Source organism: Lottia gigantea (genome assembly GCF_000327385.1).
Source record: "Lottia gigantea unplaced genomic scaffold LOTGIsca_25, whole genome shotgun sequence".
In the NCBI taxonomy this organism is placed as follows: domain Eukaryota; kingdom Metazoa; phylum Mollusca; class Gastropoda; family Lottiidae; genus Lottia; species Lottia gigantea.
In genome coordinates, this window is record NW_008708752.1 from 1,619,276 (window position 1) to 1,638,890 (window position 19,615).

A 19,615-nucleotide genomic window follows, 5' to 3' on the forward strand; every position below is an offset into this window, starting at 1 on the left:
ATGAATTATCATGTATTCTGTTCATAATTAAGAGTTTTAACCAATCATAAATGTCCATGTATTTACAGTTTGGATAAAAAAAAGACTTTTTGACCTTTGAAAATAAGGGAACCCATCTTTAAGTTAATTAGTACTCTTTTATTTTGTATTGAATATTTGTATCAATTGTTATATGTATATATATATTCATTTATCATAAAGTTATGTATGTAATTATGCACATATGGTTGTTTAGCGAACTGTTTTTTTATACATCGATGATTTCATTTTAAGGTCATCGTCATCACTTTATGTGCTTTAAAAATATGCTAGAGGCAGAATTAAAGTAAATATTCAACTATTTCATTCTGTTCTATTGTATGTTATATTAGGCCTACTATTATCTTTGTATAATATGTATATATTATATATGTTTCATTCCTGAAAGAATATTGTCTGTCTGCCTGTTATTATATTTTAAATAAAAAAGTCATAGAATAAAATTGTACAAGTGCTTCCCCGAACAAACTAGCATGTCAAAAATGCAATGTCAAGGCAACTTATTTATTTCAACCTGTGTTCAATGTGCCCTCCATCTTCTTCAACCATCAATCGCAACCGTTTTCCTATCCCGACATGCCAACAAGACGAGGCCCTTCGCATACTAGCAAAGTATCCCAAGCATATCTGGAGTAGGCTACACCAGAATTTATTCACAAGAATGGCTAGCCCCCAACCCCAGACTGCAATCCAATGGATTATGCTATTTGGGATTCTCTTAAGGTAGAGGTGTACCGGGGTCAGAGGGACAAACTGACTGAACAGGAACTGAAAGGCAGGATAGGATAGCCACTTCTTGAGAACAGATACCTTTAGATTAGTTCCGTCGTGGGATGGCATTTTTTGACATGCTAAGTTGTTCGGGGCAGTACTTGTGCAATTTTTATGCGATGACTTTTACATTTTCAGGGTTGGACAAGCAGACCCGGCGAGGCAATTCTACAGCTTTTAGAGATTTGTCTCAGTCGCTATACGATTTCACATTTAATGGTAAAACATTTCTACAAACTTCAGGGACAGCTATGGGCAAACGATTCGCCCCTTTGTACGCAAACCATTTCATGGCAGAGTGGGAACGTAAGGTAATACCCCTTTGTCCTTTTGACCCACTTTATTTGAAATTCTCAACAACCACCGAGTGGCCGAGCCAAAGGGGGACAGAGGGGTAAGTTCTCAATAAATTATTTGGTTTCCACCCTAGAACTGTACATTTGGGAGAATCAGGCCCTCCCTTCCCCGAAACTTAATTATTATTATTATTATTAAGATTCATTTATAAAGCGCATCTCTCACCTGCGTGAAAATAAAATACAAACACATAAAAGAAAACAAGAGTAAATTTGGGTTATATATAAGGTAACATTTTTAATAAGAAAAAAAGTGCAGTAGCGAAAATTCCATAAAAACCGCAATAAAATAATTCTGTAAAATATCATTGAAATAAACAAAAGCAAAATCTACACGAAGGCAGCAATAAACAGATGTGTTTTAATTTCGATTTAAAGACTGACAAGGATAGAATGTTTTTGAGCACAAATGGTAGTCTATTCCAAAGTTGAACAGCCCTTCTGTCTAGCATGACGTCCAAAAAGAAGAAAACTATCGTTACTCGATCGAAGGTCTCTAAAGATAGAAAGTGAGCAGATCATTTAAATGTGGTGGAACAAGATTATTGATACATTTATAAGCTAGTAATATAATCTTATAATCAATTCTGGAAGATATAGGTAACTAGTGGAGCTTTCGACCAATAGGTGTATAACATGATAATATTGTGAGGTACTAGTTACAAGTCTTTTGCGGACTCTGCAATTTGTGGATAAGGTTCTTGGGAACACCAGACAACAAGGAATTATCAATTCGTGAAACAACAAGAGCGTGTATGAGGGTTTTTGCGGCATCCACTGAAATGTATTTTCTAATTTTACTAATATTACGTAAGTGAAAATAACCTTGCAGTAGACCTACACAAGCGGTAGGCTAGTAATCACCAAAACATAAGAATAGACAGTGGCGAAATTTTTAGGTCGTGCCTCCACTTCTTCAGACCTGTGAATTTCGAATTGAAAAATAAGTTCTGTAAATACTCGGCTTCTCCATGGAGAGATACCACTCGTGTTCGTCTCATTAACACATTTCATTTTTACATATATAAAATCAAATGCGTAACAATTAAATTAAAAATTATTTTGTAAAATATAAGATAAATAATTTATAATGAGAAGTTTATTAAAAAATATTAGTAAAAATCGAAAAAACGGAATTAAGTTCCAGTTTGACAATTATGGGACCCACGTCAAGCTTAGGATTCAGATAGTTTCAAAAACCACTTAAACACAGTGATTATGGAGAGGATTGTGCCAGGTTCACATTGATGGTTCAATAAATTACTAATAACCGACTTATAGGTTGTAGTGATCACTTTTATTGCGTTTCTTGTCTTCCAGAAAATGGAACATGATATTTTTTTTGAGAAGTTGTGGAGCGAATTAAAACAGATCTTGAAGCTTATGGTATTAACCGCTCCGACCCAGCTGTTTATTACCCTCCCGAGTGTGGTGTGCTACATGCTAGCCGGACATGTCAGTAACGACGATTTTGACGCTGTAGGATTAGGACAGTCTTTTCTCAATGTGGCATTTTCAGCATCAAATGGAATGGCGATGGCGTGTGAAATATTCTTATCACAAGCTAATGGAAGTTCCAAACGATCTGCGCTTGGCCTTGTAGTTCAACGCTGTCTTGTCATATCTCTCCTTCTGTTTCTTTTGGTTGCTTCCATGGTGATTCATTTTCCTGCTGCACTTGTACTGCTTGGTAAGAGTGAACAATTTGTCGACAACGTACGGAACTTTATCTATGCGTGTTTACCAGGACTTTTGGGATATGCTGTAATGATAATTGAAATGAAATATTTACAGTGTCAGAAGATAGTAAAGCCATGCGTTATTGTTGGAATAATAGTGAATGTTTTACACATTGTATATGCTCTGCCGCTTACAGTATGGTCCGGATTGGGTGCTACAGGATCTGGTATATCCCTAAGTATAACCTATTGGCTTTGGTCTCTTATTTTATTTGTATACATTAGACAAAGCGATATGTACCAAGAAACCTGGAGACCATGGTCTATGGAAGCTTTACAGCATTGGAAAAGTATTCTGAAAACTGCAGTTCCGTCAATTGTATTGATTATGTTAGAACTTATATGCGTGGAAATTTTTACAGTACTTTCGACCATTCTTGGACATCAATATCTGTCCATACTGTTAATACCTATCAACATCTTTTATCTCGCTTACAATATGGAATTTGGAGGGGCAACTGCCGTTACAATCCAGATAGGAAATTATCTTGGCCAAGGCGATTACAAAAATGCCAAATTCTCGGCGATGACGTCTATGTTCTTGGCTATGAGCGTTTCGGTGTTTGACGCCGTAATAATTGTATCGTTCCACTATGTAGTACCAAACTTATACAGCACTGATGAATTTATTATCAGAGAATCGAGACCTTTGGTAATAATGATAGCTTTGTGTCATTTCTTTGATGCCAATTTCTACATAGTCGGTGGAATTATTCGGGCCTGTAATAGACAATTTTTTTTAACTCTCATCGATTTAGCAGTGTTTGGGTTTGTTGGTATTCCTTTAGCTTGCTGTCTCATGTTTTGGACTTCTTTGAATGATTATGGAATAGTAATAGCCTTGATGATTTCGTTCTTTATTCTGACATGTATCGTATTTTCGAGAGTGCTTTTCTTTGATTGGGAAAAAGAAACGAACGATGCTTTTAAGCTGGTGAAAGAGACAATTTCTATTGGGAATATTAATGATAATTCTAAGTTCTCCGAGTTGCATCCATTTGTAAACCGTGTATCTGTGAAATTTTGGTTTATGTGGGTTTTTATATATACCTTTTTCTTGGCATTATTTTGTTTTTCGGTGATCTTTAGTTTATATATTTGACAGTAAGGAAACTTCGATTGGGAATAATAATGTTGGTTTTAAAGGGACATTTCGCTTTTTTTGTAGGTCGAAATTTTTTTTTTTTTTTGCTCAAATTTGTGAAAATTATACAACAAAATCTTGAGAAATGTGCCGTTTAACGAGTCTTAAAGTTTTAATTAAAATAATCCAGTTACTGTACTGATTTGAGTAAAATAAACGCCTAATTGTAGATAAATATGACTGTCTTTTACGTTTTCTAAAGGTTTCAACTTATAACATCGAGCCATTAAAGCCAAACACCAAAACTAGGTCAAACTGCTTAATAAACAAGTAGTACTCTCCATTTTTAATTAACCCTTTTTAAACCAAATTCGGTTTGGTTAAGTAGACACATAGATATATATATAGCATACTTTAGAAATATTATTTTTTCAGGTATAATTTACGACGTTTTTAATAAAAAAAACGTTTTACAAAAAAGCGGAATACCCCTTTAAGCTCTCCTAGACGCATTCACTCCTGAACAACCACAACCGTGCATCTGTGAAATTTTGATTTATGTGGGTTGTTATATTTAGCCTTTTCTTGGCATTATTTTGTGTTTCAGTGATGGGTAGTTTATATATTTAACTGAAAGTGCCTGATACAAGCGCCTCTTAGTAAATTATTATTTACTCTACTAAATATATTTTAATATTTCAAGTCAATAAGTGAAATATTTACATTATGGTATAAAATCAGAATTAAAACTTGCTGTTATTGTAATACAGTTTTTGTTTTTAGTTCGTTTTAAAAAAAGCAAAATTAAGTTAATATAATAATGATTGCTCCCTCTATTGAAGGGCTAGATCGGCTTTTTCAATAAGTTTTTGTGGTCTTGATCGTGAAATACATAATACTTCATGCCAACGCGTAGAGGGAGATGCCCCTTGCCTTTTGTGAAAGTTTCAACGTGAAAATTCCAAGCGTTAAGTCAAAATCGATAAAATAATTCTTAAACGGTTACGTAAGTATTTTAAATCTTTTCTGGAAAATAGTGATTATGAGAACTCAATTTTGATTGGACCAATTAAACCAATCAATCTACACATATTTCCGACCGGAAGACACGATAGAAAATAAAACTAGCGACCATCTTCGTTATTTTCATTTCTCATTATTGTGATTTTGTGAATTTTGCTTTAATGGTAATAATCCATAATCTACATGTAACAACCGGAGAAGTACACAAAGTTGATATTTCCGATCAAAATTCATCGCCATTTGTAAACAAAACATTCTGCGCATGTCCGTAGTCTCGAAATTCCTTTCCATTTACTAGAAAACGCCGACCTCGTATCAATCACAATTTGATGTTCTAAACGATTCGTAGGTGGCCAGGTAAATTTATAGAAACTATATAAAGCGTTTATATATAGATTCACGCAAAATTAGCGCAATTCCTCATGTTGAAAATAGAGCGGTCTATCCCTTTAACAAATTCGCCATTTTAGGGGGGTCAATCGTTTTCAGATAAGCTAATCGGTTTACCATGACAATTTTGGCTTTTTCTGTCCTGTATACAGAATATTCGAATATTAAAAAAGCGATTCGTCTTTTTCCAAGTTTCGACTTTGAAGATCAGTTATTGAAGTCACGTGTATAGAAGAATAGACTCAATCAACCTGCACAGCTGCGACGAAAGATTAACAAAACTTGCAGATACCCCAATACTCAGAGAGAAGATAAGCGTGTGAACGAAATAAAAAATAAATGAAATTTCTTGTTTTAGGTCTTTATGAAGGAAGGCGTACATTAGAAGCTAATCTACATACCTTTAAGACCCAAATCAGCCCCTAAAAATGGCTTCAACTTTTATGAGGTTTAAATAACTTTTAACACAATTCTTGTTAGTTAAAAGCTGGAACATATCCCCTTTAAAAGTTTAAATTTTTCTGCATTTTGTGATTTTGTGAAGTTTTAGTTTAGTTAGTTTCCATGCGGAATATAAAGTACCGTAGTATGTAAACTTTATTGATTCTAGAGATTAACAAGGTATACAATCATTCGGCAATCTTCGACAGTTTCAGTAAAGCTGAATCTGACTCGGTAATGAATGGTAAATTTAGTTGTCTCTTCTTGAGCGAGACTCTTCCGGTATTTAACGGTGATTTGTCAAATGATAGCCCATATATTTAGAGCGTAGGTTTTCAACCACAAGGACATGTTCCAAGGTGGGGACATTTGCACTTTTCTTTCGGGACATTTGATGTGTCACAGCCAGTCACATGCTGTGAATAATAAAAACTTTCCAAGTACAATATATACAACATCTCATATGATGACTACATTATACTCAGCCTTAATTAACATTGTTTAGGAGTACTCAGAGAATTATTACTATCAAACTATGCGAGAACGTCCCTGGTAATCCAATCATATTTTTGGACATCATATTCATGCTGATTCGATTTGAGGTTACGTACAAATCAGGTTGAACATCACTTATTTAAAGCCTTTAGGAGATAAACCTGTCACTTATATATATTTAATGCTATTGGTTCACCAATTATACCCCAGTTGAAGTTTTTTGTAGAGTCGAACACTGTCTTTTCTATCATTTTAAGGGACAGATGCGTTTTTTGTGGGAAGGGGTGATTAGAGTCTTGAATATTTGTAAATAGTCTTCAGAAGTACCAGAAATGTACAAAAATCACACAATTTCTTCAAAAAATATCCCTAACAAGGAATTTCTTTTCCTTTTTCTACAGATGACTTTTTTATATGGGGCACGGGTAATTCTGGACACAGATGGATTTGAGGGCTCAAATTTCGGCGGTGAGCTATGAACACTATTACTGATTGACTTATATTCCCGTTTCATGGAGACCATATCTTTGAACAAGCAAAACCATATACAACCATTATGCATGGAGATTGAGAATGGTTGATTTATAATATCCAAAATCAAGAAGCTCAATCATTTTAAGAAATCCACGTTTGATCATCCAGTAATATTGTGATGGTCATTTTCCTCTGATTAATCTGCATAAAGTTTATGGAAATATACAGAAACAAGTGATCACCAAATAGCATTATTTGTAGCCTCAATCACCTATCTCAAGAAAAGGGCAATAACTCAAAATCTTAACTAAGCCGATATCTTTACTACATCTTTACAACGCGTACCAAGTTTTGACAAAATCTGATCAAAGCTATAGTCTCTCTCGCCAATACAATGTAATTCTGCAGACTGAAGTTAAGGACAATAGCTGAAAATCCGTTCATTGAATATGTGTAAAAAAAAAAAGTACTCATCTGTAATACTTTCTCAGCCATTTTTAATTCTGTCTATACTCCTACTATATTTAAGGCACACGTGGAACCCTGATCCAACTTGTATTTAACGTCTGGTTGATTTTATGAATCCCAAATGTGCAGAACTCACCAATCGAGCGCCTTCTATATAAATACATATAATATGAAAGAAAGCGTTGTCAAACCCAAACCCTAACAATAGTCACTCTCTATCGCGTTCACAAGCCACATTTAACTTATTACCACACCAAAAAAAAAACTCTTATTACGTCAAACAGTCAATTATGTTTTTTTTTTGTTAGGTCAAGGGCAATAACTTAGGTTGAATTTGAACTCACTGTCGTCACTCATGGCTAGTTCAATTTATATAAATACATGAAGTGTTCATTAAAGCATATCATGAAGAATTCAGACCTATCAATTTACACACTAGTGAAATTGTATTAATCCTTTATTGTCAATCGTGAAGAGTTGTAAAGTTATCATAAACTCCCAAAATGGATGGAAGTAACGGCACCAAAGACATGAATAATACCATGACTCAAATGGAAATGGATTTTAATGCCTTACAATCAAATTTGGATCAATTCTTTTTGTTAACAAACGGAATGATCGTTTTGCGTAAGTACCATTTTTATAACCGTCTCAACATGCAGGAAAAAGACGTAGGCTTAATTAAAAATTTAGATTGAAATTTTGATTAGCAATAAGTCAAATAAATTTCGGGTTTAGCTAAATTTCGGTTAAAATGTTATGCGCAATTCAAACTGCTCTGGTTATAGACTTCAAATTGATCTTGCAAATGGCGTTAGTTCATTAAGGGAATACAGATCGCCATTATTTCTAAATTTGGTTGGAAATTATACCGAAAAATATATAATTTGATTTGATTTGATTTGATTCACAGTGATAAATTCTACTTTTAGCTAATCATAGGAAATATTGGATAGAAAATATGGTCATTTTGACTTGTAAGAAAGAAAAAAGAAAATTTCCTAATATTCAAGTCCAATTTTGACTACATGAACTGCAATTCTTTGAACTTTATATACATACAGTAACGTGGTATTAAGGCTACGGCAATGTATTTTTATATAATTGAAACAAAAATTCCATGACCTTTTCGAATGATGATAAGTTTGAATTAATGTCTTATTTCTGTAGTTCCATGTTCAAAATTATACTTTACTGTAGAATTTCAGTGGATTTGTGACGTAAAGTATCTTTTTTTCTTTTGGCGGGATTGAGTGCTAGCTTCATAAACAACAACAATTAAACTTAGACCGAACTTTGATTCCGTTTTTATTAGCTTTTTTATTTATATAATAGCCACTTCAGTGAGGGTCTATAGACGGCCAAACATTTGTTCGTTGTATGACACCACCAGCCAATCAAATTCCTGTCCTCTTCAACGCAGGTTTTTTTGGACGCAAACAAAAAGTGTTTTTTTCTATTTATTTACATATGACAAGAAAAAGATCTTAGTGGTGTGTCCCTTATAACGTCAGAGTTTCTGCACCTGATTCTATGATCGATTAAACATATAAAGATGTTGATCCATATATTCTTTTGCTAAGTATCACAACATCAGTTTGTAGATCATTTTGTTCATTTTTCCATTTAGAAAGCTGGGCTTTGATTCAACAATAGGTCGAGGTAATAACTGGGATTTGTACAACCGATCTGCCCTGTCGTGGAGAGGCTGAAACAGAGGCGGCTCCGGTTAGAGATTCGTGTATTTTGCCCTCGGCACAAATCTGCTCAACCTTGTTCGTTGATTCGAAGTTGGCTTGTGAACTCGCTAAAGATTTTAAGACTTCGTTTGCTATTCATGTCTGATAGTTGCTGTTGTGGGAAAGCAAAAGGATTTTTGTGATAGGACTTCATAATCTTGTATTGCCATGGGTTAGATTAGGGTGATGCATTCATTGATTTTTTTTTTAATTTTATAACCTAAGTCAAGGTCATTTTCTTTTTTTTTTATTATATTTTCTAGTATAAAAGCATATTTTCGTACAAGGATATACATGAACAAATTACTTATTGCTTTGTTAATTTTCTTATGTTAAATTTTCTTTTAAAGGGACAGATGTGCCATTTAATGGGGTTGATGTTTTGAGTACTGAATATATGTCGGTCCCATAAATAGTCTTCAGGAGTACTAGAAATGTACAAAATTCTTTCCAAAAGATCTCAAACAAGGAATTTCGTTTTCTAATTCTATAGATGTATTTTCTATGGCAGTGTCTCAAGAAGAGACGATTCGTCTTTTACCTTTCAAACAAGAATATTTTTGGACACACATGAATTTGAAGGCTCAAATACAGACGGTGGGCTTTGAACACTATCACTTAGCTAAAAAAAAAATGCCTGTTTCTGAGACTTAGATATAATTAGTCAAAAAATCGAAATAACTCTTCCATTACCACAAACACACAAAGAGGTCGACCTATTTTTTATTACGAAAATACATTATCAAACCTCTTTGTGAGAAAATCTGTGAGCTTCAAGGATGATTTAATAAGAGATCTATATAATATACGTTATATTTTTTAACAAAAAGGCAGCGTGAAAGTCAAATTATTGTGTCCCCACTTCAGGAGATATCAGTGACAAAATATTGTCGAGCATATAATTGTGATGGAACAGGGGGTCAACGATGTTAAAACGTTGCAAGCAGGGGTGGGGGTCTGGTAGAAAGGTAACTGGTTTCATGATTGCAAGCAGATCGTCCGCTTTTAAATGAATTTACATCCTTTAGTTTTCTTTTAAACTCTTATACGACGATAGTTCGGGACGAGTTTCTTTTAAACGAGAAATTTTGACGAAAAACATGTTTTGGTATATGACGAAGTTTGATTTATATAATATCTCCTATCATAAAACCCATTAGCTTTTGTACCTTTTTTGTAATTATTTTCTTCGTGACTTCCATTGAATTGGAACGGTATTTGTGACATCATTCGGCAATCTTCGTGCGTTATGTCATGTTGTCCTCTTTATATCAGGTATATAGGTGTGATTGTCAAGGTTATAGTAATATGAAAATATGTTATTAACATGTATGTATCTCCTAACACTGATTTACTTTATTTATGGTTAATTGTTAATTAGAAACAGGAAGTACTAATTGTTAATTAAACAGCTTAAACAAGTTTTGGTGTGATGCCTCATAAAGACTCGATATTTTTAGTTGAAACCTTTCGAAAACGTAGGAGACATATTTCTTTAAAATAAGGCGTTTTTGTTTTGTTAAAATCTAAATATTAGTTTTCTAACAGCTACCAAAAATGCCTGAAATTCTTAAAACGTTTACGTAAACCTTTTTAAACAGTTTTGACGTTAAATTATTAACGGAAGGTTTTATAAATTAAAGCTTTCAGATAAATCCAGCGACTAATTTGTCTAGATTTTTAAATATAGTTTTCATAAATCTGAGAAAAAAATCTGTCGAACTACGAAAAGCAAAATGACCCTTTAAAAACCTTTAGGGATCATACTGACAATAACTGCATTATATTGTGACTATCGGTTAGCCAACTATACATTTTATTTTAATTCTAATTACATGTACATGTACACATCGTACGAGTGTTTTGTTTTCTTTGTCTTTACACACACTAGCAGTCTCGAACGACCAGCCTCTGATGTCTTAACATATGATCTTGTAACAATATGGATATAGTTCCAGCAAACTATGGCTGCCATTCATTCCCGTGGTCGTGAGAGTGTTCATGGCAGGCCGGGCATCACACCTTTATCGTGTGTCCTTACTATAACATGTAAGCTACTTGGGGTCTTTTGACTACTGTACTAAAAATGTTATCCATTGAACGATTTGTCGTTGTATCCTATCTTGACTTATGTCTATAAAAATGAAAAATGAGTCAGGTCACTTAACTTTAACTAAAGGATTTTCATGTTTGTTACGCTGTGTTGATGATGATGTTTATGTTCCTCTTTTTATCTTTTATTTCACTTCAAGGAAGAAAACAAGAAACAACCAGGCTTATATTTTAACATCTTAAATTCAGGATCCTATCTATCACAGGCTCCTTGGCTAAACCTCTTATTCAAGTACGTCATAAAGTGGGTATATGACAATAAAATGAAATGCTCACATTAAAGGGACAACTTCGCCTTTTTCGGTGTTTGATTTTGGGTCTGGAATTCGGAAAACCTTAAAAAACATAACATGAAACACTATGAAAATAAAGTTATCTATAAAAAATATTTTTGAAAAAAATTCTATGGGTAAAAATGACTAAAATTTAATATGACACAGGACAAAACCTTTTCATGTGCTTTCTGCATTTGTCAACTTTAGAATTAGGATGCAAATATGATAAATATATCTCTTTTTTTCTTTTTAAATTTCAGTGATGCAATGTGGCTTTGCATTCCTTGAGGCTGGTGCAGTGAGAAGTAAAAATTCGACCAACATTTTGATTAAAAATTTAATGGATCAATGTGAGTCAACTTCTATATTTTTTATAAATATTTATACAGGTATTTGGGTATACCATTTGGGTATAAAATTACTCACACTTCTTGTATTATTATCTCGAGATAATACTTTCTTATTTTTCAACCCGCTTTCCCCTTATCAGTGAAGCAAATCGGAGGGGCTGACATGGAAAAGGCGCCTAGTCGTTGGTTGGGGCCGTATGCTACAGGCTGAGCAAGTTAAAGGGATAGGTTCGCGATTTTTGGGTGTTGATTTGAGTCTTGAATATATGTAAATAGTCTTCAGAAATACTAAAAATATACGAAAATCGAATAAAATTCTTCAAAAAATATCTGAAATTATGAATTTCTTTTCCCATTGCTATAGATATATGGCAGTATCTCAAGAAAAGACTCCTCGTTTTTTTAACTTGCAAGCGCGGATAACCCTGGACACACATGGATTTGAAGGCCCAAATATCAACGGTGATCTGTGAACACTATTACTGATAGGCTTAGCTAAAATAAATCCTGATTCCGAGACTATAGTATGATTGGTCAAAAAATGACGCACATGTCAGTTTAAAGATCCCTGTACAGTTGGAAATCAATTGGGAGCAGACTAATGCAGCTGTCCCATCGAATCTTGGGACAGTTATACATAAATTGCCCTATTCAGTCAGGATATATTCTCCGACATGAAAAGTTTGAAATAGTGAGTAATTATAGGATAATGGGGTATTGCAATCGATCAAGGATCAAGATGTAAACAGAGAGAAAAAGGTTGAAAACACCTGCTTTAAATGGGGTTGTAAAGAGGTTGTTCCTGCGGTTGTAAGGCGAAGAGCCCTATGTAATAAAGCAAATTTCGCGATAAGTTACTACATAAAACACTTAAGTTTTAGCAGAATTGCAAAAACTACAGACGTCTGATTGAAAATCGGAATGGTGCAAATTGATGCTATCAGTGTTCCCGATGCACATATTTTTTTTTTAGAAAACCTCTTCTTTACAATCCCTTCAGTATAAATAATTAAAATCACTCTCTTGAAGAGCATTTATTAAAATAGCCATTGTCCTATGAGATTTAATTCACCAGTTACATTTTATACTGATTATTCATGTGTATAGATCATATTTAGGTCAGTGGAATCCTACTGATATATCCCAATAACAAATAAATATTTTCTGCGCTCCAAATTTCACACGGTCACAAATTTTGCCTAAAAGATTAATATATCCGCTAGATATCTCGCTTATTTGTACAGTAAAGGTTAATGAGGCGCTTTGTAGTCTAAAAAAAATTTGTGGAATAAAATTTTTGGACAATCATAATGTTAGTCGTTCTCTCCAGTCAGCCTATATTCTCTGATATGTAAAAGATTGCAAGGAAAACCTAAGAGCCGATCACGAAATAGTTAGGATTTTTAGGGGGAAGATGGGTAATAGTAATGATTTATAGGGGGAAGGAAGGAATAGTAATGCTTTATGGAGGGGGGGGGGGGGGGTGCGTAGTAATGATTTATAGGGGGAAGGGGGGAATAGTAATGATTTATAGGAGGAAGGATGTAATAGTAATGATTTATAGGGGAAAGGGGGGAATAGTAATGATTTAAAGGGGGGGTAGTAATGATTTATAGGGGAAAGGGGGAATTGTAATGATTTATAGGGGAAAAGGGGTGGGGATAGATAGAAAAAGGTTGAAAACCCTCTGATGTAATGAATTGCTTTTAGCTACACAAAACCGTATATACAGTACTCAGTTGTCAGAAAGTTCAAACACAGGCTTCACTCCTTAAAAAAAAACATAATTAAATAGAGCAGAACACTGGACTCAGTACACTATACTTTGATTGTTTGAATACAATCTAGATGAGCAATCATAGACAGACAAATAGTTTTATTATTAAATGAATAAAGTTCAAAGCCTATTACTTCGACCATGAAATATGTGTTATCATTAAAAATGATTTTGACATCCTTAACAGTTCAGTAACAAACGTCATGCATATTCAACCCAGGACGATACTTTTTCAAAATTTCCTGTTCGTTTTCTGAAGTTAAATTAAATCAAAGGAATACTATCTCTTAGAATAGATATAAAATTCAAAGTTTCTAAGCGTGACTCCTTATGACGTAGTTTAAAAATTTCGATTTTTTGGTCGTCCTAAGAGGTAGTATACCTTTAAGGAAAGACAGGCCAATACTTTACATGAATGATTAAATGAAATGAAATAAATGGAGTTTTACGTCTTACTCTTCTGCACCATGTTACATGAATAATAACATAGGGATTTCCAGAGTCTGTTCTAGACATTGGCCACATCTCATGTATAAGGGTTATTATCATATCCCAACCGCAATAAACACCCAACCGGAAGTAAAATATGGCGCAAAAATGGGATTTACATGTATCAATGATGTAGATTATGTTTTATAAAATAGAAGGGAATTATTGAACCTGAAGAAATGAGGATTTATTTTTGAGGTTTTGTTTGATAACAAAAAAATAATATGTTTCGTTTCATTTTAAGAAAAGAGATGATTCTATGATATTGACATGACCGAAAAATCCATGATATTGCTAATTTTTATTTTCTCGTCCTTTTTTTACTTCCGGTTGGTGCAATTATTATAGATTATTATAACTACCCTATAACTATATAAGGGATTGTAAACTGGGTATCTAAATTAAATTATTGACATTGATAGCATCAATTTCCACCATCCCAATTTTCAATCTGAAATCTACAAGGTCCTTGTATATCAATAGCAGCTTTTGCGACAATGACGTCATAAAACGCTTAATTGAAAGAATCCCTTTAAAGTTAGTGGACTCTTATAGCAGCTTTCCGTCTAGGTCATGCTTCACCATTTACGGGGGTGTTGACATACTTTGTGTTTATATAACAAAAAATATATAGTTCAAGGACAACTTGGTCATATCAGAAGGCTTATTAAGTACATTCATGAAAGCCCTGACCCTTATCACGTGTCAAGTGCAAAGTGGGCGATTTTGAACATAATCAGTTCTGCCTTTGAGCCCAGCCCATGCTTTGTATACTTTGAGGATGGCCTTTTTAAATGGGCCTTGTATTCTGACAAAACAAACGTGATTTTTCCCAAGGATAATGAATCTGCGAACCGAGAAAATGGAGTCATTGTGTCAGATTGAAACCAATTTTATGGTTATGATTGTAACAATTTCAACAGCTATCGCTGTCCCATTCAGTTTATTATGGTAATAATAAGAGCAAAAAACACATGCATAAATCTAACCCTGAAAGATTATAATGCTTAATCCGATATGTCTATTATAGCACCTAAAACTACATTTTGATCATTCATGTTTTTATATAGAAATGTGGACGTATATTGCCGTCTCCGTCCGTCTTCACATTTCTTGTAGGCGCGATAGATGCTATAGTTTTTTTTTATCTGATCTTCGTGAAACTTGGTATGCATATATGTATTGATGAGATCTCAGTCAATTTCGAAATTGGTAATAATCGGACGAATGGTTTCAGAGTTATTGCCCTTGACTTAGTAAAAACGCGGCGAATTCGGCTTGCAGGAACATAGAGACTACAGTTTTTACCCAATCTTGATGAAACTAGATATACATGTATATATTGATAAGTTTTCGGTCAAGTTAGAAATTCGTGATAATCGGATGAACAATTAAGAGTTATTGTCCTTGTCTGTATAGCGATGAGACATTGTTCATGTTTGAATTTGATAATAATTTTATGAATTGTTTCAGGTTTTTGATGATTTTAGAATTCATTTGAAAATTCATTATTAAGTCACTAAATATGTTATCATTTCTGACAGCTGGCAGTGGGCGTATGTTACTTTGCCTTTCAAGCTATCTTTATCCGTTTGACTTGAAATTGATATTAGAGAAATGGTTAAGCCCCATCTTCTATCTCCTATAATCTTTACAAAAGATCATTCATATTTGAAATGGCATGCGAATCAATGTTTCGGCAAAGCGAGTAAGATTACTCGAATGAATTATGTCCCCTTCAATTTCACCATCACTGGAAAAATCCCACATGAAAATTGCCAAAGATGGACGAAAGTGTTAGAATGCTCGAAAAAATTGTATGGTTATATTAAATATACGTGTTTAGAACTTTCTGTCAAGTTCTCGATGGATTATCCAAAAAGTGGTTGTCATGGCATCTGATAGATACACCTTATGAAAATAATATACACTTGTTGATCAAGTTGATGAATTTTATGTCCATTCTAAGAGGTAGTAATCCTTTATAAGACGCATTTTTCTGAATTTATCACGAAAATTGAATAGGTTTTTTTCATCTCATGATCAGTATAATGTTTAATTGATCGTGAATTTGCTCACTCTAATCTCACCAGAATATTTATCCCTTATTTCAGTTTTTGCTGGTATATCATATTGGTTAGTTGGTTATGCATTCGCTTTCGGTAAAGGTCATTGGTTTATTGGTTACTCGTACTGGGCATCAGCCGATATGCCTCAAGAGGACTTTGCCCTGTTCTTCTTCCAGTATGTGTTTGCTGCAACCGCGGCTACGATTGTGTCTGGGGCCGTAGCGGAAAGATGTGAATTCATAGCCTATATCATTTACAGTGTTCTTATCACAGGTTGGTTATTTTTTTTTTAATTAGTATTTTTTTATATTGACCGAGAGTAACCTGCAGCAGTCAACTTTGGTATCCATTGCAAAATCTTGAATACTAGACAACCGAACATTTCGATACGTAGCTTCAGTTGCTTTTGAGGCAGTGTATTTGGGTCTATTTATAGGATTTATTTATCCAGTGGTTACCCATTGGGTTTGGTATGGTGAGGGTTGGTTACTTACTTTAGGTTACCTGGTAAGTATTCCTCAATAGTATTTTAATATTACTCATGGCGTAAATAGTAACGTGGGTAAAGTACTTAAAGTTCAATAACTTACAAAAAGTTTTGTGTATAGTGGAAACTAAGCTTCAATTTGCACAATTTTATTTAGATTTTAAAGAAGCCAACTATAAGCTCTGCAATTCATAATATACAAAAGCTTAAAAGCTGTTAAATGTTGCCACATTCACGAATAAAAGGCATTGTAAAGAAGTTTTCTAAGAAAAAATTATATGTACACAGACGTCTGACTGACCAATGTCATAGTGCATATTGATGATAGCAGTGTCCCCGATACACATACAGAAAGATTAGAAAACCTCTTTACAATCCCTTTAGCGAGTTGTATTTTAGGATTTTGCTGGAAGTGGTGTTGTTCATGTTCTTGGTGGTATAGCGGCTTTCGTTGCTGCATTTTTTCTTGGACCAAGGAAGGGTAGATTTCATAAAAGCAGTAAAACTGTTGCTCCTATAAGAGGCCACTCTGTTCCAGTAAGTTCGACTTTCAGATACATTACATAAATATAGGGACACGTGAAAACTTTTCATTATATCATTTGAAGGTTAAAAGGTTTGAAATTGATATTAACGTCCTATTTGCCTTGACAGCGACATCAATCTACTTATTTTCTACATAGATTTCCAATTGTTGAGGGATATTTAATGTGCGCAGTTTGGTTAACAGTCCAATTCAAACCACTATAGACGCTTTACTAGCTCCTCCGACCTGCATTATTGACAGAGGGAAAACTGTGTTAAAATGATTCATATACGTGACACTATCTGTAACCTTAGATGATGAACCTTTCCTTCAGCTTGCTGCTCTTGGTGGCTTTATCTTATTGTTTGGATTTTTGGCATTTAATGGTGGCTCACAACTGTCCATATCGAAAACTGGAGATGGTTCAGCTATCAGTTTAGCTGTGGTGAATACAGTTATATCCGGTTCGACCTCCGCTCTTTTTACATTAGTTATCAACCGAGCTGTTGGTACTTCTAAATGGAGTTTATTGACGACACTTAATGGAGCTTTAGCTGGTATGGTAGGTACAATTATTATTCTGTTTAAGACATAATTACTTGGCCACAAGCGGCAATTAATCATGGTGGCTCAACTAAATGAGTGCAGGCCCGTTGACTTAAGTTGTTTGGGGCCACTCCACCGGGAATGCGCATTGCTCACCTGCATCTCAGACCCCTCTGTATGTCAATTCAATGCTTGTTAATAGAAGATTTAAAAATTTTCAGTCTGTATTTAATACTACGTAACCTTTCAGATACTTACTTTTGAACATTTTTTTTTATTTTATATTTTCCTTGGGGTTGCGGCCACTTATGGATTGGGAACCATACACTTGGTTCAACCAATCCCTCATTGCGGTGTTTTTAGCTGCTATTTCTATTTTAGGTTGCTATATGTGCTGGTTGTAATGTGTATTATCCATGGGCGTCTTGCATCGTCGGATTCTTTGCTGCCATCTCATATAGACTGATCAATTGGTCTGTAACTAAACTGTGGATTGATGATCCTCTTGATGCTGTAGCAGGTGAGTCTTGAAGTACATCAAATACGCATGTATCCTGGTGAGGGTTCTCTAACCGGAACATGTGCGACAGCATGAGTTGAGCTCCAGTAGATATGAGTTGAATGTCTTTGATTTATTGTTGTCTAAGACCAGAGTAAGCTTTTTACCCATATTTCCTATTCAGCTGCCATGATGAGGACACACGTGTTGAAGGCATATCTTAACTCATATCTTCCGAAAAGGGGAACTCCCAACTAGAAATGTATTACTTCTAAAGCAGCAGATAGAATTGATATGCATTGATCCCTGCTTGACCCAAAAGTTGTAAAATGTTCACGTGACCAATGACCATCACAATGGTATATTAATAAACAACTTGTTATTCCATCTGACTCTGATGTAAATAATTCAGCATAATATAGGGCAGTTAAATTCTCTTGATGCTTTGTATATTCACTTATCTGGCCTTATTCCCAATTTTTTGAAATTATCTAATGAGTTTATTCATTCTGAACACGCATAATAATTTAGAGGCAATCATTTCAGTCCATTTCGGTGGTGGTTCCTGGGGAGTTATTGCTGTAGCGTTTTTGCACAAAGAAAGGGGCATCATTTTTAATTTCGATAATGAATCTGGTTTGGTAAGTTTATCTCATTTTTCTGTGAATTTGCAGTCGTCCGACTTTTTTGTCTACCAACAATTCCGGTTACCCGTATCGCATATCAAAATGAAAATTCTATTCCATCCACAAGAAAATGTTGTCATCACACTAGTAATATTTACATTAGAGAATATGGATTCTAGATCTTTGTGATGCTCTCACTTTGCTAAGTTGCAGCAATTCTTACTCTATAAGGAGAAAAACCACGTCAACTTTTCATTGCTAAGAGATAAAGGTTTTATAATTTTCAGTTATTGGGTTACCAGCTGGCTGGGTTACTATCAATTGGTGTTTGGACGGCTGTGACTTGCACAATAATGTTTGGTGGTTTAAAATTAGCAAAGATATTTCGAGTTTCATCTGAATTGGAAGCCAAAGGTAATTTCATTCCATACGCATATTGGCATATTCACAATGTCAAGCTATTACAAACATCGTCGTTAACCTTGACTGCAATAGCGACTATTTTTTGTATCACTGAATTCGGTGATTTGATTGGATTGTAAGCCAGCTAATACAGCCAATTATAGCCATCACAGACAGACTGCGAACATTAGGTCATTGTTTACAAACTTTCTGATAGACTGTATTCGGTAACGTATCCAACCATATCGTTGCATTTACAAACTTCCGTGAAACAAGTAAGGTGGCTATTGCAGTCAAAGTATAAGAATTAGTTCGTAATAGTTTGACAATGTGAAGATGAATTTTAAAGAGTGAAAATCGTTCCTAGATTTTGATGTTGCATGTTAGACATGGTGTTTAGTTACAGTAATGGACTGGTCGGTTTCAAAAATTTTTTCA

General features: G+C 34.3%; 2 protein-coding genes across 2 annotated transcripts in view; both read left to right on the forward strand.

Moving 5' to 3' along the window:
• Nucleotides 1-2,489: 2,489 nt before the first annotated feature.
• On the forward strand, nt 2,490-3,275 carry LOTGIDRAFT_116988 (hypothetical protein; the record flags this gene model as incomplete). The annotated part of the gene is made up of 1 exon (XM_009055676.1): nt 2,490-3,275. A coding segment is annotated over one exon (786 nt), but the record flags the coding sequence as incomplete, so codon positions are not given.
• A 4,476-nt stretch (nt 3,276-7,751) lies between these two features.
• LOTGIDRAFT_188698 (hypothetical protein) overlaps nt 7,752-19,615 on the forward strand; it is a gene marked incomplete at its 3' end in the record, with an annotated part of 12,264 nt that continues 400 nt past the window's right edge. Inside the window, exons 1-9 of the mRNA XM_009055677.1 lie at nt 7,752-7,907; nt 11,667-11,756; nt 16,137-16,364; nt 16,528-16,598; nt 16,978-17,115; nt 17,439-17,666; nt 18,032-18,170; nt 18,696-18,790; nt 19,063-19,189. Coding sequence (XP_009053925.1) covers nt 7,784-7,907; nt 11,667-11,756; nt 16,137-16,364; nt 16,528-16,598; nt 16,978-17,115; nt 17,439-17,666; nt 18,032-18,170; nt 18,696-18,790; nt 19,063-19,189 — 1,240 coding nt within the window. The remainder of the gene's footprint in view (nt 7,908-11,666; nt 11,757-16,136; nt 16,365-16,527; nt 16,599-16,977; nt 17,116-17,438; nt 17,667-18,031; nt 18,171-18,695; nt 18,791-19,062; nt 19,190-19,615) is intronic.